General features: G+C 37.7%; 1 protein-coding gene across 4 annotated transcripts in view; it reads left to right on the top strand.

Moving 5' to 3' along the window:
- The window catches only part of KHDRBS2 (KH RNA binding domain containing, signal transduction associated 2), a 369,498-nt gene that overhangs the window by 119,550 nt on the left and 224,012 nt on the right, over nt 1–25,936 (top strand). For all 4 annotated transcript variants that reach the window (XR_012659538.1, XR_012659539.1, XM_075087030.1 and 1 more), the window contains exon 3: nt 15,695–15,811. Coding sequence is in view for 2 of the 4 variants with exons in the window: in XM_075087030.1 (XP_074943131.1) it covers nt 15,695–15,811 (117 nt within the window). In the remaining 2 variants the exon portion in view is untranslated. The remainder of the gene's footprint in view (nt 1–15,694; nt 15,812–25,936) is intronic.

Below are 25,936 nucleotides of genomic sequence, written 5' to 3'. Positions count from 1 at the left end.
ATAACAACTTTTTTTAGATTAATTCTTATAAATTTTACATCAGACCAATTAATCGTTGTATTTTTAGTAAATCAATAAGAAAAATAAGGGAGAACCCTCGTTTTTTCCATCTGAAGCAGACCGATATGTGCATGGGAGTTGTATAAGAATCTGAGTGTTGGATGGTAATTCTGTGGCAGGGTTACATCTATATTAGTTACTTTATGTCCATTTATTATCCATAAAAATATGATCATTCCTGTACAAATAGATAAGTAGGATTAGGTCTTCAGCCTAGTTATATATGTTGTAGTCTGAAGAAATGCAAGGAGTTCATTTATTCATCATATTCTATCTGCATGAAATAAAAAATGCACATTGACAGCTCCCACTGAATAGCGGAAGGAAACATGCCTCTGTAGATGAATGTAATTATTTTTTCTGGGCTGATAATTTATTAAAACGAAGATTATAATTTATTTAATTGCCATCACTGTTGTAAATTGCTGTCTTTGTGTCTGAACAAAACCTGGTAGATACAATTCCAGAGGACTGTCAAAAATTGTATCTTTAGAGATTAATATTCAGATCAAAGCATAATGCAAATATGTTGGGTTTTTTTTTACCATATCTGTTTAAGACAATTATGTTTGGACTAAAACACAAGAATTATATATATATACCTGAAGTATGAAAGCAGAATATTGTATCACATGTTAAAGCAAAATGTTGCATAAAACCATCATTACTTTTGCAGTACAATACACTATGAACAAAATGGTTTTGCTTTTTTTGTTTCTAATTTTGCATTGTAATGTTTTGGTGACCATACACCCAATGAAAATAGGATGGATGTAAGTAAAAAGAGGTCAATACTTGCTTCACTATGACACACAGATTATCTCTGACTATTGCAAACACCTGCAAAATATTGCAAATCACATTATAATCCAGTTACTGCATGCCACGACTTCAGTGCCTTATAACAAAAACATTGTTCTGCTGTGCTGCTCTTCCAGGAGTGACCAACACTGGGCACCTAAAACTGAATGTGACTACAGTCAAACTGCAGAAATACGTCTCCAAAATATTATCCCAACTTCCAACAAAGATGTCCTGAGCGCAGGGTAGTTTCTTCTGATGAATCTGTCAATACTTTTTAAAATTCAAATTTGGAGGAATCTTGTGCAGAATGTTTTCTTCTGCTAGTTTTGAGGCGGCAGCTTGCTGGGATCTTCTGCTGTGCCCGTTTCTGTCCTGGAGGAGGGTCTGGAGGTCACATCCAATTGACTTTCCTCATGTTCCTCAGGAATTTAGAGATGTTTAGAGATCTGTTGCAGTTCTCAGTTGTGTTTTCCACGATGAAGAATCATAGCTCAGGACTCACTCAGTGACACCTGTTTAGTCACTGGTTGTACAGAAACATAATTTTTTTTCCCAAATTGCCTGGTCCTACTATGGCCTTTCTGAAATCATGAGGTATAACTGTAAACAGTCTTCAAGGTGGTGTGGTATTATTGATTTATAAAGTAGCATAATGCTATTCTCTCTTTTTTAGTTACTCCTTCCCAAAAATTCATAACGTAGCACATACAGTTTGCTTTTTTCACTATTACTGTGCACTGAACTATCTGTTATTTTTCCTGATATAATTTCTAAGCACTTAAAATCAGCCTGTCATTTTATTTATAAAGGTTGGATGCTGTTTGATGTGTTCTATATTTTTTACATTGAATTTTGGCTGTCATTTTGTTGCCAGGTATCATAACGTAGTTCTTTATAGCCAGTCCTGCCTTCAGAGCCCTGACTTACATTAGCATCATCAGTAAAGTTTTTCTTCTCACTGTTCAGTGCTTTTTCCAGCTTCAGTCTCCCACTGGATCCCTGCAGGACTCAAATAATGGCTTCCTCCAGTATGAATATTAACCATTTACTGCAAATTTTTCCTATTGTTTAAACTTATTTTTTTTAAATCCATGAGAGGGCCTTCCTTCTAATCGCATGACAGCCTGGTTTCATCACGAGCCTTTGATAAACAACCTTGTGAAATGGCTGTCTTTTGGAAATAGGGTATATGGTATCAGCTTTTCCATGTTCGTTTATTCTTTGGAGAACACTCTCCCTATCCTAGATGTGTCCTCAATTCCAGGTGAATCTCCTAACACCATTATTTCAGCCTGAGATTTCAGCTTTGCTTCAGTGCATCCCCTTCTCTCTGAATCTGCACATGGTGTAACGAGGATGTTGCAAAGTGTGCTGCTGTGGAGGTCCCGTTTTCAGCTCCCAGACGACCTACATTTGGCCACGAGAAGTTCTCTCCAGCATTCCTCAGTTTATATAAGGACTGGAAACTGCTGACGCTAGCATGTCTTTGGAGTCTGTGCAGACTTCTTATGAGGTCCACAGGATGTACGTTCTCTTCAGAGCCACCAGTACAGGTCTCTGTCCATGTCATGGTAGATGGGACATGGCATGTTGTCACTTCAGGTGTTCCACCTGGCCTGTCTTGAGAACATGAAAGAATGAAGTTGGTTTGGGCTAGCAGTTTCCCTGTAAAACTTGTCCTCTTTCCCACTGTAGACTGCAGATGGACATTCAAGATAATGTATTTCAGTCAGTTGTTTGTTGTTTTTTTTTTTTTTTTCCTCCATACTTCCATCATTTAGGAATAGGATTTTCATAGAACAATCCCTTTTCTAATTTATTACTGTTATTTTTCACAATGATTTTTTTCTGTCATTTCATTTTTCTTTTCATAGTCCTTTTTTTGTGTGGATGTACTAAATTAGAAATTTTCATGTGGTACATATTCTGTGGTATTCTTAGAGAATATTGAAGTTCTAGGCTGACAGGGCTTGGTTGCTGTGACACTGGAATTCACCAGCAGAAAACCTCTCTGGGATTTGGGCATCCATGTTTGTTAGCATGCTTGGAGTTCATTTGTTTTGTATTTCCTAAAGATTAATGAGACAACTGCTTTCTGTGATTCTAAGTGTGGGATGGAGAAGCCTAAGAATAATCAAACAAGGTGTAGTGTCCATACTCTGCATCTGCAAGCATTTGACAAACCTTAGTCTGGAAATTATACTTTTAGAATACATTCAGAAATATCTATTTGCTGTTGTAATTATAAACAAAACTCAGGATGGTACATGCCATAAGAAAAGACATGGCAAAGATGAAAGTTGTAATCTGAAGCAAATATCTGTGAATATAGATGCTTTAAATGAAACTTAAAGTTAGGCACTGGCTTTTAAATAAAATAATATTTTCATAAGGAAGTTTTTCATACGAATCTAATGATGAAAATATATACCACCTTAATTGTGATTTTATGGATGGTGCTTAAATGTGAGAGTACATTTGCTAGGTTGTCAATATCATTGTATAGCATTTTATTATGGAGAAGATTACATGAATCAGTAGCTGTCTACTGATTTCATTGTTGTTCCAGGTTGAAGTGCACTGGTCTGTTCTTATTTTGGTGCAAAATTATTTACAGAAGCATTCAATTTTAAGAGGAATAGGATTGGGTGGTTGTTTTTTTTTTTTTTAAATTTAAGAGGAATAGGATTGTTTTATTTAAAATTTGCAGTGGGAGAACTTTCCCAGAAACTTAGAGGTCGAACAAATCCTTAGTTTTTACCTTTAAGAATGTATCAGTTTGCTTCCTTTACTTTGCTATAATCTAGATGATTTAAGACATATATGGTCTTTATTAAATTAAAAACTTCAATGGGCTTTTGAGATTTCCACAGAATATAACGTTCCACATAAAGTTACACTTATACTTTCCCCCAGTGTCTGTTGAAAGTTAATCTTGCTTATTGTTTCATGTATTTTTTGTGACATATTTGTTGTGGGTTTTTTTAGTTCATTTCAGTGGCTACAGCATTTGCAGACAGACAAATATAAGGGTTCGGTGAGGTTATAAATGCTTGGAGTTTGGAAATCAAATCACTTCATCATTTATAACTCCATGAAAGAACTTGAAGTCAGTGATTTTCTGGAGGAGCATAAAGAGTGCTGCAGGGTGCAGGTTCCCAAGAGGGCTAGAGGTTGGTCTTCTGTCCATTGCAGGATCTAGACACTGAACACCTAGCTCCAGACCTGGAATTTATGATTCTCATAAATGTGTGTGAGATACCAAAGTTCATGCAGTTAATGAAATGAATGACACAGCTAAACTGGAGTTTTACGGCAGCCCACACTGAGTGACTGAGGCCCAAGGCAGACAAGAGTGTTGAATGGGACTGATGTGCTTGAAATTTGGGAACCATGGACACCAGCGACCTGACTGAGTCAGATGCCAATGTGAAAGTGAGTTTCAAAGGCTGAACCATCTTCCTAGATACCAAGTTAATTACTTGGGTATGGCTAACTCTGTCTCTTTAACCCTTCCAGGATAACACTCCTGGCTCCCTTGAGCAGCTGGAGCTGGGGACATACTGGCTTGACAAGGACAATGGAAAATATTCACTGCCATTTTTTTGCATTGATGGCTAACTTTAATACATATTTTGCAAACATATTCATCCTTCTTGAAGATTGTAGATGTGCTGAAGCAGGATAATTACAATGGAATAAATATTAAGTTAAAACTAGATAGTTATTAAATATACCTGAGGCGTTTCTTGATCTTCTGTTAGAGGAGAATTCAATATTACTTCTATGATATTCTTTTAAGTGAGAATCAGATCTTAGCCTGAGGTGCCAGGATAAGAAAAAAGGTGCAAGTGAAAAAAAATTAGCAGACCATTTAATATTATATCAGGTAGGAGCATCCTAGCCACAGTGTTGTTCGCTCTGGAGTTGTATGGCAATGTCAAGACTGTTAGATATTACAGCCTGTGTTATTCAAAGCCACTCAGGCCCTCCAGCTCACACTTGCCCGCTCATTTGTCGCATACAGTATGTCTTGTTCTTTTTTCAAAGTGTTGCCCTGAAAGTACTTTTTTCTGTCTTACGTTAACTAAGTTTGAAACACAGTTATGTCCCTTGCAAAGGAATGCCATCAGCAAAGCATTACAAATTAGTCTCAGGTCTTTAGATGCTATTGATACTCAAATGTTCTAAAACTCTATAAATTTCTGGTTTTTTGTGAGACTGAGTAGGTATTCTGAATTGCATTTAGTGAGTACTATGGTCTGTCAACTTGGCAAATTATAAACATTAACAAATATTGATAATGGGAAAAAAGAATCACAATCCATTTATGCATATTTAACGCTGTGATTGTTTCTTCACTTACTAAATCTGTTAAGTTTATATCAAATTACAGAGTGACTACTCTATATATATGTTAAGCTTGTTTTTACAATCAGCAGTGTTAAATGAAATGTAAATTCAGGGATCTGCTGCATTGGTTATGACTATTGCAATTAGGCCTGTGTACAATGGCGGAAGAGGCCCTGCAGACCCTCCGGTTTGCATGCTGTAGAGCAAGCCAGGGCAGTTTCAGTTTGGAGAATGCAAAGGGTCTTTCTGTGTCCTGTATGTTTGCTATGTAAACCAGTGGAAAACCATTTATGCCAGATATTGAGTTAACGCTGGTTATTTTCCTTCCATAAGCTCATCACCATGAGCAAAAAAGATAAGAAAAAGCATCTATTTGGTTAGTGTACAGTCTGCTCTTGGAACAGAGTGCTGCAGTATGTGGCTTTTGAGAATAAGCTTGTGAACAGTGGAAATATATCTAACAGTATTTATTCTGCATTGCCATGTTTGTATTCTGTCCTACCACATTTGATTGAATGGACTAGAGGATAATATCTGTTGTCTTAAATTTGTACAATTTTCACTTAATAGAATCATAGAATCATCAAATGGTTTGGGTTGGAAGGGACCTTCAGAGGTCATCTAGTTCAACCCCCCTGCAATGAGCAGGGACATCTTCAACTAGATCAGGTTGTTCAGAGCCCCATCCAAAATGACCCTTAATGTTTCTAGAGATGAGGCCTCCACAACCCCTCTGAACAACCTGTTCCAGTGTTTCACCACCCTCATTGTAAAAAACATTTTTCTTACATCCAGTCTAAATCTACCTTCCTTTAGTTTAAAACCATTACCCCTTGTCCTGTCACAATAGGCCTTGCTAAAGAGATTGCCTCCATGCTTCCTGTAGTTCCCCTTTAAGTAATGGAAGGCTGCAATAAGGTCTTCCCGCAGCCTTCTCTTCTCCAGGCTGAACAATCCCCAATTCTCCCAACCTGTCTTCACAGGAGAGGTGCTCCAGTCCTCGGATCATTTTTGTGGCCCTCCTCTGCACCCACTCCAACAGGTCCATGTCATTCTTGTGCTGAGGGCTCCAGAGCTGGATGCAGCACTCCAGGCAGGGTCTCACCAGAGTGGAGTAGAGGGGTAGAGTCACCTCCCTCCATCTGCTGGCCACTCTTCTTTTGATGGAGCCCAGGATACGGTTGGCCTTCTGGGCTGCAAGTGCATAGTGTTGGCTCAGGTCCATCTTTTCATCCACTAGTACCCCCAAGTCCTTCTCTGCAGGGCTGCTCTCAATCCCTTCACCCCCCAGCCTCTATTGATACCAGGGGTTTCCCCAACCCAGGTGCAGGACCTTGTACTTGGCCTTGTTGAACCTCATGAAGTTCTCACAGGCCTCCCTCTCTAGTTTGTCCTGTCCTTCTGACATGTCAACTGCACCGCTCAGCTTGGTGTCACCTGCAAACTTGCTGAGGGTGCACTTGATCCCACTGTCTGTGTCATTGATGAAGATATTAAACAGTACTGGTCCCAGTACAGACCCTTGAGGGACGCCACTCGTCACCAGTCTCCATCTGGACATTGAGCCATTGCCTACTCCCTCTGGATGCAACCATCCAACCAATTCCTTATCCACCAAGCAGTCCACCCATCAAATCTGTATCTCCCCAGTTTAGAGAGAAGGATGCTGTGGGGGACCATGTCAAAGGCCTTACAGCGGTCCAGATAGATGACATCCGTAGCTCTTCCCTTGTCCACTGATGTAGCCACTCCATCATAGAAGGCCACTAGGTTGGTCAGGCAGGACGTGCCCATAGGAAGCCATGCTGGATCCCTCAAATCACCTTCCTGTGTCCTCCATGTGCCTTAGCACAGCTTCTAGGAGGATGTACACCATGATCTTCCCAGGCACAGAGGTGAGTGAGGCTGGCAGTTTGGTAGTTCCCTGGGTCTTCCTTTCTACCCTTTTTAAAGATGGGCACAATGTTTCCCTTCTTCCAGTCCTCAGGGACTTCGCCTGACTGCCATGACTTTTCAAATATCATGGAGGGTGGCTTGGCAACTACATCAGCCAGTTGCCTCAGGACTCTGGGATGCATCTCATCAGGTCCCATATACTTGTGTATATCCAGGTTCAACTTGAAATATAGTTGAAATTTAAGTATGAATTGGAGAGGTGTTCTACCTGAACACCTTGGGAATAGAATTCAGCACCAGTTGGAGTCTTTGAATTAACACAGTATTACTCAATTGTTTTCACCATGTGAATGTTGTTTTGTAATGATTTGATCCTCTTAAAATATTTTATTGCATTACCACTTCAGATCACCCAAGTCCTCATTAAAAAAAATCTTGAAAGATACTTGGTTTTCCTCTCTAAGTGTAGGAAAAGTAGAAGGTATTGAGGTATAAGGAAGAGAGATTGTATTTTCTTGCATTTTCCATAGTAAAAAAGAACAAAAAACCCCCACAGTCTAAAAAGTATAGGGGGGGGAGGAGGAAGAACCAGAATTTTGTAAAATGCTTTTGAGTGCTTTCACAGGCTGGGTTAATTTCGTTAGGGCTATGTGAGTTTGCATACATCAATCAATTTAAAGTAATGCTTTGCTTCCATTGTGAACATAACTTGAGAATAAAACTAACCTTTGCAAAGTGCTCAGTATATGTAAATTGATACATAAATGCTGCTGTAAGTATAATTACTTTAATAATAAAAGGCAAAATCTAGTTGACTAACAGAGTTTTTAATTAGATAAATATAAACCATTTGTGATTTAATACAGTGCTGTCTACAAACTTAGATAGTATATGCATATATGTTAAATCAGTTCATTAACATACTGGGTCCAAATTAACTTGTTACAATTCCCTTGACTGAAAGAAAATTTGAGTTTTATGCTGCATTTTTACTAGTTTGGTATCACTAAGATATGTGGGAAAGATATATTAATTTTATGGTTGGGTATTCAACCCCTAACTTATCCTGGTTCTTGTTGACTTAGAACTTAACTTTGCAAATACAGCATCTGGCAAAGAGAAATCTTTTCACCAATATAAAATCATATTCAGCTCAGTAAGAGTGAGATGATGTGCTTGGAAATGCCACCGTATTACAGCTCCTTTAGATCTTCCTTTTACATTCCAAACTCTTCAAGTTAGAAAAAAGTTGGTAGTTTGCTGCCAGTTAGCAAAGAGCAGATGGTGTTTATTACTGTGACCAGTAAATCGTGTATCTGTGGGAGTAATAAGCTCAATTAGCCAAATGTTGATTGTGCTTTTAAGTGTTGTAGTCTTAGTACTTGTTTCCATACCTGTGCATATGCAGAATTTAAACTTATTTAAGTGTGCGCTTTGGAAAAAGCTTAGTGGTGCTCTTCTGCAGTCTGAATTGTTAGCATTCACACAAATATCATTTTATATAATGTCCTTCACATGAGCCGGTCTTAAATACAAAATTGAAGTCCTCATTATTTACCTTGTATTTTATTTATTTCAAAACAGTAAAAGTTGACTACTTGAGGCTTGGCTAGGATGAATATTAAAAGGCAGGTGGCCTTTTTGTCCTAAAGAGGCCCCTTGCCCTTGATTCAACCGAGTACGACTTAAATACAGGGGCAGAATCACCGTTAGCTCAGCATACTCTGCAGTTTTTAAAAAATACTGCTGCTCTTTGAAAGTTTTCCATTAAGGAGCAGTCAGCCCTCAAAGAACTTTCCAACTTTTGTAGACATGGGTTGGTATCAGTCATGACCTCTGACTGGCGACTAGTTTGCTAACATGTCTAACCTCCCCAGCATGGGCGAAGAAGCCTGAGAACTGTTCCTGTCTGCCCTCATCTCCCTCACTGCCCCAGCTGGGCTGGCCAAATAGGGGTAAGCGTAGGAAAGGTAAGTTTATTCCAAGTTACAAAAGAATTATAAGAAAGGCAAAAGGGAAAGATGAAATGTGACATTAGCATCTTCTTTCCCGTTTCTGAGCTGAAAAAGCAGGCTCTGGCATGGTCCTCCTGTCAGCAGAAACTGGTACTACTGTACTTACCTTGAGTAATACTCAGATTCACAACCAAGCCCACTGATTTTAACGGCAGTAGTTCCTGCAGTCACTCCCAGATCATCCAAATAAGCAATAGTAGCCACATACATTCCACAAGGTTTGTTTGATTTTTTTTAATGTATTTGACAACCCTTCAGGGTCAAGATCATGTCTTCCTGTGTGTCTGTGCAGTGCCTGGTACGATGAGTCTCTCTGGATATCTCTGCAATTAAAATAATAAATGCCTTAAACTTATTAATTGCAGATTTAATATAGATCTGCAACTTTAATTGGTTCCTTGGCTTTTCCTCAATTACCTCATGTCAGAGTTAAAAACAGAATCCCACAAAATAAAATCTTTGAGTGTCTGACAGATTAGCAGATTATAATAAATTGCACTGCTAATACATCTATTAGAGAAATGGATATTCAAGTTCTCCTGAGTTAAGAAAGTTTAACTGATTAAAAATACATCGACACCAAACATTTTTTTAATCAGAAAATGTATTTAAATTTTAAGACTCATTTCAATTGCTTTATTTAAATGCCACAACTTGTTACCAAAATCTGACAGAAAACTGCTAAAAATGAAAAGCTGGGGGATATTTTTGCTATCTCAGTGTGGACTTGTATCTGGAAGGTGTTTGTTTGGAGTTGCTGACCATCTGTTTCATGGAGTTATGCCAAAAATGTATTTTCGCTGTAGATTCAGATGCTTGCTATGAGCTAGTAAATAGCCAGACAAATATTGCAGCATCTTCTTCAAGCACACTGTAAATATGAACTCCCAGCATTTTTCAAGGTAAAAAAAAGGTCTAATAAAAAATGTTTATTTCTTGGGTAAATTTTCTAGTCACAGTAACTTTAATGATTCAAACTTTGTTACTTGGATTTAATTTATTCTTGAGGTAATTCTATTGATTTAAACCAGAAATTAATTTGGCCCGGAGTCTTCAATAAGCAGTATTTTCCCTTTGAGCATTTAATTTTGAGCCCATTTTTCTCCCCGCAGCCTGACATCAGGTTATTGTTCAAAGCATAATGAAGAGAAGAGGCTTAGTGAGCTGTATAGGAAAGGGCAGCTTTCTCCTTTGGTTCTGCGACTGCTACAGTGAAGTTTCAGTGGTGCAGTACTTGAAGAAAGCGTTAGCACATGTCCTTTGGAGTAGACCTCCAGAGCCCCTCTGAAGGAGTACATTCATTTTCTGCTTCTGCTGTTTGCTGTCTCCTGACATGCCTTGCTAAAGTAGAGCCCTGCAAAATTCAGCCCTACCAGACAGGTTTCTCGTAAGCTCTTCTCCAAAGACAGCAAACATCGCATTGCTGTAATAAAAAAATAATATTGCATCCTTTTCTGGAACACTAAATTCGTTTTGGAAAAGCCAAAAAGAACTAGATATTGAAGTGGTATTGGGGTAAGCAGCTACATACAGAGGAAGGCAAATGTGAACTCTGCACAATCTGCTGAGCAATGGAAGAAATGGAATGGAATGGAATGGAATAGAATAGAATAGAATAGTTTAGTTCCATTGGAAGGGACCTACAATGATCATCTAGTCCAATTGCCTGACCACTTCAGGGCTGACCAAAAGTAAAAGCATGTTATTATGGGCATTGTCATGCTTACAAAGTGTTGAGAAAAATAAAATTTCCCTTCATATTCTTCCAGTACTACCTTAACCTGAAGGGAAGTCCCCTATGCATATCAAAAGGTGAGATAACTCTTAAAATAAACGCTATTCTAAAATAAATGAACTATCAGAAGTCCTAGAATAGGACCAGAAGAGAACTAATGTATAAGCATGTCTCAGTCAGTAAGGTTTTATTCATGAGTGACTAATATCTTTGTCTCCTCCCCTTTTCTTTAATGCAGGACTGAATTTAGAAGGATTTTTTTTCTTTGATTTCATGAACAGGGAAAGGTTTCTGTGAGGATAAGTAGCTCTGCCAATGGAAACACACTTTGTCGCCCCTCAGAGGAACTGATACCTATGGTGAATAGAACATGCTGAGAAATAAACCTATTACACATTGCCTAAGCCAGTGCTGTTTCTATTTTGCTGTTTCTGGGAGGAATTAATTTATTATTCCAGTTCAGGGCTTTGTGCTGCTTTATCTTACAGCTGGAAACGCTTGTCTGACCCATTCTTTATTTGTCAAGGTTTTTTTACTGTTCTGAATGCTGATCTGTGTATAAAACAGAAACAGTCACTGACACAAATAGTTTTTCTGAATGGCAAGCATATTCCTTGTTTCTGCTTGTAAAACCCAATTAAAGTGATGTTTATAAAATATGAAATGTTACAGTTCTAGTAGGCATGTATTTGGGCTACATCAAACACAGAAACAAATATTCTTCTAAATATAAACATGCATTTTCTCTCAATCACTATGTTTAGTTTGAGGCTTGAATGTTAATACTGTAAGCCATGTGTTAGGTCTGTTATACCTATGGTATGCTGTGGTGAGGTGGTCAAAATCCTTACTAACACTAAATGGAGGTTTTCAATCTTGAAAGAACTGGATGCTAGAGCTTTATGTTGCAACGTAACAGCAAATTATATGATTCTTTGCTTAAATGATTACCAGCATTCTTGCCCCCATGTGCAGAAGGGAGGTGGAGTGGAAGACAGGTGTGGTTTTAGATTGGATAGATTTTATGGGGAGCAGGTAGGGCTGCTATATGGTGGAGTAACTTCTGATGTGCTTCTGATGGTGCCACGTCGCTGGGCAGTGTTTTAGCCTGAAGCAGGTGAGACGTGTTGATGTGCAACATGTTTTACTGCAAGGGGGTTTGGAGATGAGCAGGTCTGTGATTATATATATATTCATGCATGGAGTGCAGCTCTAAGCTTTTCACTAACACAGGCAGGTTTTGGGTAAGAAATTTCATATAATTAGTTCTTAAGACTTCTTAATTTTCTTTATACTTCTTGGCTACCTAATCTTTGGTTTTAAATATTCAGTCCTAGCATATAGACTCAAGCAGAATGTCTCACACTGTCAGTAAGTGTTCTCTGTAAGTGTGTAAGCACAAAGCTTTGCAGAGGAATGGGAGCAGCACACTTTGGGGAAAGAGAATAATTTTTGTGTGTCCATGTGTGTGATATCATTTTTGGCTATTTCCATGAGAAAAAAAAAGTTTTGTGAGTAAAAACTTTGATGGAGACTGAGAAGCCAGAGTGTTAGCATTGGGCGCCTTACAGTCTGATTGCTTATCTGGGGTGGAGTGTGGAAGTAATCAAGATGCAGATAAACCTGGTGAAACTGTGTGTATGGGGAAGACACTGGGGAGACTGACTGTGGATACTCAAAAGATGTATTGAGCTATATTCTCTGTCAGGTTTTATTCTGCACAAGAGAAATTTTATTGCACAGCTGTTGACACACGAAGCGTCATGTGCATTTGATTATAAGTAAAGCATCCTCTGCTATCACCAGATCATTTTCCCCTGAAGACATGCATCTGTCTCCCACAGACAAATGATAAAAAAATCTAAGAAAATAATGTGCAAAATCTTTGCCATAAACCAGGAAGGGTATCTACAAGCACACAGAAAGCCTAGCTCACGTTCATAACTACGATTAAAAAGTTAAGCCACCTCTAAAAAAATCTAGTAACACAACAATAACCATGTTTTCCAAGTGGAAGTCTGTTTTCTCCCCAACAATGAAAGTGTTCTGTTAACACTCTCTCTTCTGTATGTCGTCATTTGTCAGCTTCCCTCTCCTAACATGACCAGGTATTATTCCAGAGACTTAGGGCTTAGATTTGGAGAAAATCTATACACGTGGTGGAACTGGATCAGAACTAAGATTGCAAAATAAGATTTGCAGTTACAGTGGCTGTGCCAGGAACATTTGTCTGTGAGCAAGGGTCGTCATATAGAGTCAAACTGACTGGATTTCCACATTTTCCTTCACTGCCGCTCTATGCTTTGGCTGTGTGTGTGTGTGCGTTTGTGGTTATAACTGCAGCCTAAGCCTTCCAGTATTAAGATTCGTTCTGTTCAGGTTGTTGTCCAGCACATTGTAATAAAATAAATAAGAGGAATAAAGTTGTGTTTCAAATTTCTTACAATTTGTGCTGTTCACTGAAGCTTTCTCTTACTTGTGTGTTGGTTTTATCCACTTGTGAACATGAAGGATTTGATTTGTCGTAAGTTCTTGAGTCAAAGTTACTCTACCAGTATTTACAGACTTTGGGGAATTTTGTGATTATAGACTGGTGCTGAGGATAGCCAGTGGCCCTAGACTGGCGATGGGAAGACCAAGCACAACAGTTGAATGTCTGATATAGTGCACTGGCTTTTTTGCAACTTTAGACGGAACCAAACTAAGAGCAAATCAGTTATTCAGTGGTAGGTAACTGCTTGCTTCCTGATATGTGTTTTTTTAGAAGGTGGATGAAATGTGAGGGACTGTCTGCTACATAATCAATAGAATTAAAATCCCCAGCCACTTATTTCCTGTGAAGTGATTAAAATCCACTTACCACATGGTTTATGCTGGCCATACTGCTCCTTTGCAGCAATATGTCAGGGTAATTATTAGAAAGTTTATGAAGTGCTTAAATGTAAATGGTCAGCATAAATCTTCATAAAGTGTATTTTAATAGTTTTATTCCATTCAGGGAACAAAGGGAGTCGAGCTTTGCCTGGCCTTCTTGTAGTCTCCTCCAAACTTACATAGCAGTATAGCTCTTCCAGCTTTTGAGGTGCAGCTTTTCTTAATATTAGGAGTCACTGAAAGGATGCAGCAGTAGATGGTTCTTCTCTGATCGGGGATGCGTAAGTGGCACAAAAGATTTGGTGTTGTAACTTGTGAACAGCCATTCTGCAGGTAAGATGCTCTCTGCCAAAGAGCAAAAGCTCTGCTGTCTGCTCTCCCTTCTCAAATAATCCTTCACATACATGAGATGTATACTTTTTGAAATCTTATTTCTATCAATAGATTAAGTCCAACGTCTAGTACGAAAGTTGAAATCCACTCCTTACCTCATTGTTTGGTTTATTTTCATATGAAATTTAATAATCAGTTTGAAGCCAACAACTTCTAAGCCAAGTTGTCCTTGGAAGAAGCATAGCTACAGTTTCAAGACATATTATGGTTGTTGCCATGATAGGGCATCATCCCTAAATCCTGCCCCAAAATGGAGTAGGATTTATTGAAGAGTTCATAACTTCTATTAAGTCAACAGAGTTGGGAAAAAAAATGCAAGCACACAAGCTTGAAAAATCATCTGGGAGCTTCAAAGCTTGTTGGGGTTTTCTGCAATATTACCACTTACCACTTCCCCCTATACATGTTATCTTGCTGAAATCAGTTGTGTTGGTTTAGGTGGCAGTGGATTTCACCTTATATATATTTTTTTTTTTTCTGTGATTACATATTATTTTCTTTGATGGTTTAACAGGGTATGTTATAACATCTTTTTAGACATTCAGATGAATTTTTGACAGCAGCATATTCTTGATTGCTATTTCTTATCGTGCTCTTTATCTCTGAAATGAAAATAAGGGAGTACTGATACAATTACACACTTTTTTCCTTAGCTAAGCTTATTCTATGTTGAAAGCCAGGACAAAGTATTGTCCATTCATTGAACAAAATTAGAAACATCCTAAGGAAGTGCTGATGGTTTCCAGTCAACTTCCAAAGACCGCATGCCATAGAGTCTTGAAAAAGATTTTGGAAAGCATAAAAAATAGTAAATTGAAGAGACTATTGATTACAGAATAAACAAATTACTGTTACTTAATAGACTACCTCCTTTTCACTTGTTCGTGCTGACGTGACATGAACACCTCATCTATTTAATGTTCTGTCCTCTGATTTTCATGTAGACATCTCTTCTTCATACAGAAAAAAGAGTTGTATGTCACATGAGCTGTGCAGTGTTTAGGAACATTAGCAGCATGTCAGACAAAGCCCAGCACTCTTTAAAATCCCCTCAGAAAATAGCCTTGAGTATCTACAGTGATCTATTGTTTCTGATTTGTTCCATTGCTGGCAAAACAGATATTTGAAGCCACTAAACAAAGCAGTACTTATTGTAAAATCAACATGTAAAGCATCAGTTCCTAATAATCCACCTAAAGTTCGAACTTTGCAGAATATATTACTTTGCCAATAAAGCTGGCTAACTCAGGAAAGAATATATGCATTCTCTGGGTTTCACCTATACCGACTGCTAACCAAAGACCTTGTGTAGCAGTTAGCTAAACCTAAGCAGCCACTGGCCATTTTGTCCTAGGGAGGAGCCTCCTGGTGTTCAAATAAACCATGAATGCTTTTGCTGCCTTTTATGATAGTTGAGAGGATACCTTGGTTCTCCAGACTTGTATCCCAATGCATTAGGCTCAGAACTAAGTAGGAGTATTTAAAGCAACTTGTGTGTAAAGTTTTACTATGTTTTTGAAAAAGCAGCTTTTGGTCTAAAATAGTTTTCTTATTTTTTTTCTAGTTCAATTTTGTTGGGAAATTGCTTGGACCAAGGGGAAACTCCTTGAAGAGGTTACAAGAAGAAACCGGAGCAAAAATGTCCATCCTGGGGAAAGGATCCATGAGGGACAAAGCTAAGGTACTGTGTCTGTAATCTGGTTGCAATTATTGTCAATACATTTGTGCTTTATCTGTTACACTTAGATTGCCTGTCTACTTATTAATGGCTCATTAATAGACTAATAATAGACTCTGACTCCAAAGCTTGTTTGGTTTTTTCAGGTTACATCAACTGCTTAAATCCAGTTTTTCTCTTGCTACGCAAAGCTTGCTTCCCATATAATTGTAGACCGCCACAGTACTATAGTACCACTGTTATTTAAATAACTAACTGAAAAGAGAAAGCAGCTTTAAGTTCATTTGTTCTGAGAGAATTCCATTTCTCCTGAGAAAGTATAACTTGTATGGATTACTGCTGTAGGATTGGTGTACATAAATAAGGTTTTTCTCTTGTTTATTGTTTCTTTAGAGATGGGACTTTTTAAAAAGATTGAATATTTATTCAGGGCATAGTTCTAAAAAAGATAACAAAGTGGACATTTTGCTTAAATGTGTGTAAAAATGCACTATAGATAAAAGAAAAAAAATGTGTTTGGAATCGCTGCCTGGTCAATGCACCTAAGGCATTTCATATATAGGCAGCTTCATATATATCTGATCCAAAGAACAAGTACCGATTGCATTGTGGCATCTTTCAGTCTGTAGAACAGCAGTATTATGGTCAACACAGAAATAATGACTGCTAATTTCACTGAGCTGTATATTGCCTTTAGTAATGTTGTGTGTTATTCTGCTTTCCTGTCACCTCTGTCATTCGTCTCAGCAGCTAAAATAATGAAAGAAATAATATGCCAGAATAAAGGAAGGACTAATCAGGATTTTATGGTTGGCATTGTTTGGTCTTGGTAATGCATATCAGAAGTCACACTTGCATTATAAGGTCTCCAGTTGCAATATTAAAAAAAAAACAACCACAAAACAGGTGAATTAGGCACACAGAATGTATTTCTTTTTTTTCAGAGATTTCTTTATGACATTGGGAATACTGACACTCCAATTATCTTTTTAACTGTATATTTTATGATAATAAATGTTGAGTACACTACAGATTTTATTTCTAGATATTGACAAGTAAAATATTTTATGACTTTTGGCTTATTTCTGGAATGATAAAAAATGACTCCCTGGATGAATGAATGCATGTGCTGCTAAGTAGCAGTAATTTGCATCAGTACTGCATCTGCCAGTTCCATTCTCAACCACCCACTCAGGTTATTATTGCCAAGAACAGCAATTGCCCAGACAGGGGAGTATGAAGGGTTTGTTACCAGCTAAAGATGTTTAAACACACATAAATTGATAGACTAAGTCCTCTGATTTTGAGATTGGTCACTCATCATATTTCATTTCATCTGATGATAAACAACAGTGCCAGCATGCCAGTTATTACATTCACTCATGAGTATGTCAGAAAAACCAAAATTGAGGTTGGTTTTTTTTTTTTCCTCTCCATAAAGTATGTAGTCCTTAAGTATAATCTAAAGTTAAGTATGAACTTCATGGACACTCATTCATATGAGAATGGTGTAAAAAATGAAGTTGTAGAGTTAAGTAGCATAAAATACGGCAGTGATGAAAGCAAATTCTGTAGAGAAGGCCTCATAAGTGACTGTTATCTTAATCCAATTTCAACATTACTGACTCAAAAGAAAACAAAATCCCTATGTAGTTACAGTGAGAGATAGGAATTATCTGATCCATGTACATCAGTGTTACCAGTTCCAAACAAAAGAGTCTGAGAATGATCACGGGATGGGTAATAGTAACAATTAGTGTTTCAGAGAGGATATTATACATTGAGATACTGGTAAAACTTAATATATTTGACTGTGAGCATAAATAATAGTGTGAATTGCTACATCGCTAAGGAAAATGCAGCTTGCTCTGGTTAAAACAGTTTTCTTGCCATAAAACAAGCCCAATAGTCTCTTTTATGCAGTATTTTTTTACCAATTTAAATACAAATTTAAAAAATCTGGAGGCTTGTTGTGGTTTTTTTGTACCATACAAGAAATCAGCTTATGTATATTGGCAGATGAGTCTTCCTTCTGGAAGAATTTTCAAGAAAAATCTGTGTAATTTCTCTCTTTAAACTAGAATTTCCTTAAAGCTTTCTATATTATACTGTGAATCATAGTAATTCCTAGGCAGACTGCAGACACGTGTACTTTTCCCCTCCAGTCCAGTGCAGCTGGATGCTGAGCTGTGTTGGAGCAGCAGAAACAGAATTTCTGCTGGAAAATACTAAATACGTTTACGCCCTAAATCCTTAGGTACTTAGTGTTTGAAAAGAACTGATCCGCTGATTTAGGGTTTTTTAGTGCCAAAATGACAGCAGGCAAATGCTTGGCTCTACAATGAACCACTCTGGCCATACTCTCTAATTTTGGGCATATGGAGAGGCAGTTTCCAGTTCTGGGAAATGGATGTTGTCAAGGGAGGTATAGCTGCATTTCAGAATTTCCTTATCTTTAAAAAAATACATCTATGGGTAAATGTCAGAGACCAAAGAATTTGGGCTTTTCCTTTCAGGGCCCTCAGGGGTCACTTGTTAAGAGTGACTTGCGATTTTTGAGTGTCTGCTGGGCATACAGTGTGGGAGCAGGACAGATTAATTTGAAAAGGCAATGGAACTTACTTAAAAAGAATATTATGAACAACTCCAATTGTGCACTAAATACCACAGAGCTTATGTATGTGTCACAGAAAGTTGTGTTAGAAATTGTTGAAGAGGTGCCCAAGTGTAACTGCAGCAGTTTTGTCGAATGTTATTTGGGATATAAGGAAAACTTACGATTCTTCCAGAGCAGCGTGACTAATGTGAGCGCTTAAATCTCTTTGCTTAAGCTAAATGCCACTGGCTCAGCAGTTTAGTCTTCTGTAACAGGAGAAAGATCCTACAGTGTTCTGACAGGAAAAACAAGCACCATCATGAAATGTGTGCAGTCCACTAGACACAGAACAGAAGATGATGCTGGCTTTTAGATACTTCTCCCTTTTGATTTGGCATGCAAAACTGTAGCTAAAATCGGAAATATTTATTAGCTGAATATCTGCCATTTATTTTCAAATCACAGAGAAGGTGGTGTTCAACATGTTGAGCGTAGCCATGACCACCGAGAGTTGTGCCCACCATAAAAGAACAGCCAGATCTTCCTGGCTTACATGCTGCCACTAAAAATTGTCAGTCCTGTAGTAATATAATATTATAAATATGCAATTACATTCTTCAGAACAGGTAGTGATGAGATTGAATGCAGTCATGTGGAGTTGCTTGGCTTTCGATTCTTTTGCGTGTCTTTTTCCTCTTTTTCCAAACAGCATGGGATGCGATTGCAAAGATAAACAATCAAACTGAAGTGATAGGAGAAATCTCATTACAAGTGGAATGAATTGATTGCTTTCATACATAGATACATATTTTCTCCTTTTCAGTCATGCAATGAATGCTTTGCACTGTGCCATTAAAAAAAAAATATGTGTGTAGTGATCTGGAATAGCTTTTTTTACATAAACTATAGCATTAAGAGAATGGATTCTCTTTAAAAGAAGCAGAAAAATATGTAGCAATGTTCCTTAAGCACTTCTATTTCTTGATCTAGTTACCTGCCAGGATTTCATATGAGAGAGCAGTCTTGGGGCTTTCACCATTTCTCCATACTCCTTGGTTTTAGATTATTTACATCAGTGGTAATTTTTTTATTGAGGTTTATTATACACCAACGTGCAATAAACTCGCACTAGATAATACACATAACTTGGTCTTTGTGTTTTGTGGAACTTCAGAACATCATATGTGAGGAAGCGAAACGGCAATGATTTCATGCAGGTGGGAGTGAAAGGAAATTTTTGTAGGAAAACTAAGAACATTTAGGGTCAGGGATAAAATAACCACACTGGCGTCATTAGAACTGCCTTTAAGGGCTGCATGACCTGACTTCAGGTTGCTGGAGCTTGGGTAGAATATGTGGGAAGAGTCAAAAACACAGTCCTCCCCTTACACGTTTCTCTGAGGTCCCTCTACTGACTGGAGAGAAAATACTGATCGAAGGGACACTGGTCTGAGGTGGAACCTCTCCCTTAGTAACAGGAGTGAGAACAGATCAACAGCAGCGATCGTAGTCCAGCCATGGTACTTACCTGCAGCATGACTTCATGTCTTTTTATTATGTTTTTTTCAGAGGTGAACTATACCAGGGTAGGTGAGAGTGTATATGGGGAGGCTTGCCTGGAATGACTATATGTAGCATCATACCAGTAATTCGTTGGTATGGATAATACTGGTAAAAGAGAGCAAATGAAGGCCATAATCCCAGATTAATGACTGAAATGGTGAACAAGGCATAGTAAAAGCAAAAACATGTTTAGAAAGGGAAGAGGACTGGCTTGGAAAAAAAAAAAAAGGCAGGTATAAATCTTTTGCAAAAGAAAAACTCTACCTGGTACAGAATTTTCTTTTGTCTTTTGTCTTTTCCGTTGCATGTGTAGCTTTATGGTGGGAACACTCGCAGAAAGAGATGATGGAAATTTTCCAGTGAACACAAATTATGTAGAAAAGAGGCATGTGGAAGCTCCAGATTATGAAACAAAGGATGGTTGTGAGAGAAAGAAATCTTGAAAATGTGCAAGTGTTGTAGCTGAAAATTTTTCAGAGTAAAACACTTGTGCCTTTATTTTTTTTAAAGGGACTTTTTATTTAAAAATTAACCTAAGTGAGTATGTTTGGAAGAGTTCAATAACCTAAGAACAATAAACTATTTTGATTTTGCTTTAATAACATTTTGAGTGTTACCCAAAGGAAGATTTTTGATAGCTTTTCATTTTGTTAAATAACTGAAAAATTGATTTTTAACCTCATTATTTTTTCCTGAAAAGTCATTCTTCATCACCTGTAAGACACTTCTTGCAAGACATATTAACTATTTAAGCTAAAGAGGCCCACATTGTCTTTGCAGAAGTCACTGATAGGCCAAGCATCTTTTTGAACCACTTTTTACTTACATAAAGCAAGTTTTGGAAATTAATGTATAGCCTGATTACAAGACTATATATTAGATAAAAGAAAGCCAAAACATCAGTTGCTACAGTAGCACATGGGCTGTCAGCCACACATGAAGGAAAATGTAAGTCATAGTGCTTGAGTTAAATCTCCTGAATATTAATGTATAATTGCACCCCAATTTAAAATCTCACTTTTTACCTAGAGAAATTGTGTCAACACCAATTCCCATTTTGCACACTTTCTGTTTATTACCCATTTCTTTTATTGTTTATACTTCCACTTACTTACGTCTTTTGTCCTGGCTATTCAGAGGATGCTGTCAATAAGGATTCCTGTTTCTTTCCTATAAAAAACAGGAAATTAGAGAACAAACTTGCACTGCAGCTTTGAAAAATCACATAAAATATTTGTCTGTGACTCAATGTTTTGTCAGCTACTGAGTGAACTTTTAACTGCTTTCTTTGTCAAGTTTTATTTGTTGTTTAAACTAGTTGTTAATGAAAAGGTTTCATCACAGAAGAGTTAATTGCAGTAGAACTATCTGCCTTTCATTCTTCTGTGGGTTAAATACTTTCCAAAGAAGCTTCACTGCCACTGGACAACGACTTGTCCCATTAAACAGGATTTCTTGCATTACCTTTTCTTTTTAATAAGTGCAGGTTTTAAGAACTTGTTGGCAACCAAAAAGATCTGAAGTCAGCACGCAGAGAACCTACCTAGATTCAGTGATTAATGTATTGACTTAGCACGGTTTTTAACAGCCATATTATGTGACTGCCTTCTAAAAGATTTTGAAAACATGGGAGAGTTGCAGCACACACTGGTCTGTTCCCTGCAAACGCAAAGTACCCTGACTTCAGTCCCGCAACCTTTAAATATGTGCTTAAATATCTTACAGGATTAAGTCCATATATATAATGTAAATAGAGCGCAATAACTTTTTGGTTTTAAGCACAATATATTTTTTCATTAGATCATGTCTACCGTGAGCGTACTGTCCTAATAGTGGAGAGTTAATTCCCTGACAGCATTCTTTTGACTTCACTGTTTTTTCAAGAAGATTATGTAAATAATGCTCAGAAAGCCCAGAAGGGAGGAAAAAAGTTGCAGATTTTGTCTATAGGAGGTGATGATCCAGGTATTGCATTATATTCTTTCCCAATCCTTAATCTTTTTCTGTTAGGTTTTCCTTTGCTTTGTGTAAAAGTATTATTGACTTCATATTTTTATCTCTACGGCTGTGGTACCTTACAGCTTACAGCCATTTTACCTCACAAACAGGTTTATGACCAATGGCAGGATAAGGCCCTCAGCATATCTTCAAGGTTTGAGCAGAAGCAACAGCAGCACACTGCTTCTGCTGCAACATGTTTTTTCCCCTCCTAAGTCTCTCCAGCTTCCTCATACTGACTGCTGTTAGGCTTTAAGGACTAAAACAAACAACCAGCGACAGAGATAAATGCAAGCAAAAGGAAACAAACAAAAAGCAGAGCACCCTATATTTTGAAATTGAAGTCTTCAAAGGACCATTTGCAAAAGGATGTTAACTCTTTCATGTCTACTGTAATCCGCATTCCCGAAGTTTTTCCTTTAAGTGAGCATGTCAAAAGGTACCAAAGGCTTTTAAACTCTAAATCTAGGTTTTACCTGAACAGAATCTCCAAAGAACATACTTTCTTTTTATACAGAGAAAATGTAAACCTGTTGGCAGGCAGAGATTAAAAGAAGAGACTGTTTTTATCACTGTTTCCTCTGGTGTTACTCATGTTCTAGCAACTTTCTAGTTGCTCAACCACCTGGTGTCTTTGGAAAATACCTCTGTGTATCGCCTCTAATGTGTTGTAAAGTCTTTTTTGCCCTGATAAGGGAGGAAGTTTGAGGTAGATACAGATTGCAACCAATATTTCTTAGAATAGCTTTTATTCTTTAAGCTGTTTTTACTAATAGCAGATAACTATTCTCACAGCACATTCCCTTATCTATCAGAAGGCTCATCTGTGTTAACAGGCATCTCCTTAATATCATTGACCAGTAACTTTGGATTTGGAACCTGGCTAGAAAGATCAATTGCCTGTTATCCTTCAATTTATGCAGTTTAACACAGTAACTCCTGGCTTTTCAGTTTGTGGTATAAAATTTTGGGGAAGTCCATTTGTTTCTGTATCTGTCAAGTTTATTTGTTTCCTTGCAGTATGGATTTTTCCTTCCGAAGGTGGTTTGTCAAATTTATGTCAAAGATTTAAGATGTTTTCTCTGACTCCCCTCTCTGAGTTTTAGAACCCATTTAAGTACATAGCCCATCTTACTGCAGAGAAAAGAGTCTTTTCCCTGGTCCCTCTTGGGTTAAGAAGAGGCCTCCTTTGTTTTGGCTGGGTGGCTCAACTGCTCTGACCTTGCTTAGAGGAGTCAGGCTTGAGGAAAGCTTTTTAAAAGCTTTTTATCTGTATGTGTATGTGGAGAGAGAGAGAAAGATGGATGTGTGTGTAATATATAGCTGTAATTCACGGTTAAGCATAAGTCATTCTGCATTTGCCAGTTCCTCCTGATGTCTTCTACACAGTGACTAGGGATATCTGTCTTTTATCATCAATTTGAAATTTGCATGCTATTTAATGTTTAACTCTTCTATCCCCAAAAGATGGATAATTGCTTTTAAAGTTTCAAGATTGTTTCATAACCCATTTCCTAAATGCGTTCTACAGATTGGTAGGAAATTCCTGGTGGATGACACCACTTCCATTTTAAGAAAAGTACAGCTAAAGTAGCATTACTCTCAGATTATCACCAAATTATTCAACAGTGTTCCTTTCACTTTGGTATAAAACTTACTGTCTTTTCAAGACATACTTGAATTAGCCTGTAGACCATTCCATGTCCTAAATGTGGATGATGTGTCACCTTTTTTCCCGTTGTGAGTTTCACACAGCAAGTAAAGAAGAAGCTAAAGGTCAATACCAAACCACCCTTTATACCAATATCAGTATCGTTCTAGATCCTCAACCCCGCAAATTACTGTTTCCTGTCTGTGTACAAGGCACTGTGGCTCTTGTCTCTGCCACAGGGAGTTCTACCTTGCTTGAGTCCACCAAATTCTAGAAAAAAAATCTCTTCTCTAGAGATGTGTCTTGTGGCTAAAGCTGACCATCAGCTCTGACCTGGATTTCAGGACCTAGGTCTGAAGGTCGGGAAGTGGGGGCCATCTGTTGACTTCTCCAGTCGGGTTTCAGTTCTCTGGATCTTCTGCTTGGTCACTGTAGAAGTATATGAACAGGACTTTGTTGTCCCATTAGAGAAGTGATTTATGTCTCTCAGTACGCAACCTGTTCTTACCCTCAGGCTTTTACATGTTGCTTACGAAAACAAGTATTGCAATATAGAGCCCAAGTTACTGCCGTTTATTTTCATACAGTTAGATACTTACCTGTATGCAGTGTTCCCTCCTGAAAAAGGTACACAGGTCACAAGGTAGCTGTTGTTCCTCAGTCCTGGAGCTTGTTTTCACTGGTGCAAGGTCTGGCTTACCATCACAGTCGAGAATTAGCCATCAGGAATTGCTGATTGAATCAGAAGCACCATACTTATCTCCTGACCATCTCTCAGCCAGTCCCTCCCTGAGGCACCAGTGGCAAAAAAATGTCAGTGAGGTTGCTATGCTGGCATTTTCCTCAGTGAATATTCCCCAGGAGAGAAAAATCCTAAACTGAACAAATAAAAAAAACTTTATGGCCTTTTTGTCTCTCAGTGACAAATTTTGGACTGTAAATTGTGGGCTGTAAATATGGGAAACAGTCTGCCTCATTGATTCTATAACTTATTCACCTGTGATTTCTTGGAAAAAGCTATAAACACCAAACAATTTGTGCAAGCCTGTGTCCTTATTAAAGGAAACTGAACTGAAGCCTCTGACCTTGTTTATATGCTGTTTTTTATGAAAATATTTTATATAACAAAATCTTATGCTTCTGCATGCACATCGAAAACTGGAACACAAGTTTTTATTTTAAACTGGAAAGATGGCAGAAAATTTGAGATTACCATATCTTCCTAACCTTGACCTATATTAATTACTGATGAAAAATTAAAGTTCATAGGTTGGTTACATGCAAAGGTAGGTTAAAAAAATCATGAGAGTGGGACACTCATTGAAGTACTTAAAATGTTTGTAATGTAAATGGAATTTAAAAATTGTTGGAATTATCTCCTTTGACTCATAAGGAAATCTATAAGATCTCCTCTAATACTCTCAGTATCCCAAAAGTGCAGTTCTTGTACTGCTGAAGCCAGTGGCAGTTTTGCTGATGACCGGTGAGACAAATCACTCTTGGTATTTTGCTGAGTGAGCGAATGAAATTCACATGCAATCTCCAAATATTTCTCTATTAATTTTCAGGCTAAAGTCCCAGTCTGAAGAGTGAGATGTTAGAATGACTGCAGAGATTCAACCAGATATATCCCTTTAAGTATTTCCTGCTAACTTGATTCATGGAGTGATATGATACTTCCATGTAATTAGTGATTGCATTTTCAAAACGGAATAACCAAGATGCCAATTCAACTCTGTGTTAAAAATTTCATACTCTGAGTCTGATAGTTAAGAAAATGACATTGTCCTTACAAAAGGATTATATCAGACCTCAAACAGGTACTGAAAAATCTCTGTTTTATTACTGATGCAACACATCGGTGATATTAAGTCTTCAGTGCCTCCCTCACATCAAGTGTTAAAACAGACTTATATATTTCTTTAGGTCTGACAGGATATTTGTAAGACTTACACTGCTGTTTTTAAAAATGTGGGACAAATTCTTCTTTTCTGCTAAATTAGATTACTTTCAAAGGACAAATTGTTGAGATAGTGCTTCAGGTTTATTCTTTCTCTTCTGAATTAAAAGTGATGGAGGAGCATGAAACTTTAAAGGAGACAAAGCAAATAAATGGTAAAAGAGAGGAATGTGGGAAGGGTAAAGATGGCCCTTAGTGAAGAAAAATATGTATTATTTGAAGTAGTGAAAGATTACATGCTTTCTGTTTTGCCAACTTGTAAACGTTTAGTAACTTTTTGGCCTGAAAACAGTTTAATTTTTTTGTTTGTGGGTTATTATAAGGTTTTGTGAATACCCCAGCAAAGTAAGCAAAGCTGTG

The sequence above is a fragment of the Phalacrocorax aristotelis genome, chromosome 3 (assembly GCF_949628215.1).
Source record: "Phalacrocorax aristotelis chromosome 3, bGulAri2.1, whole genome shotgun sequence".
Taxonomy (NCBI): domain Eukaryota; kingdom Metazoa; phylum Chordata; class Aves; order Suliformes; family Phalacrocoracidae; genus Phalacrocorax; species Phalacrocorax aristotelis.
This window is presented reverse-complemented; position numbering and strand designations above follow the sequence as displayed.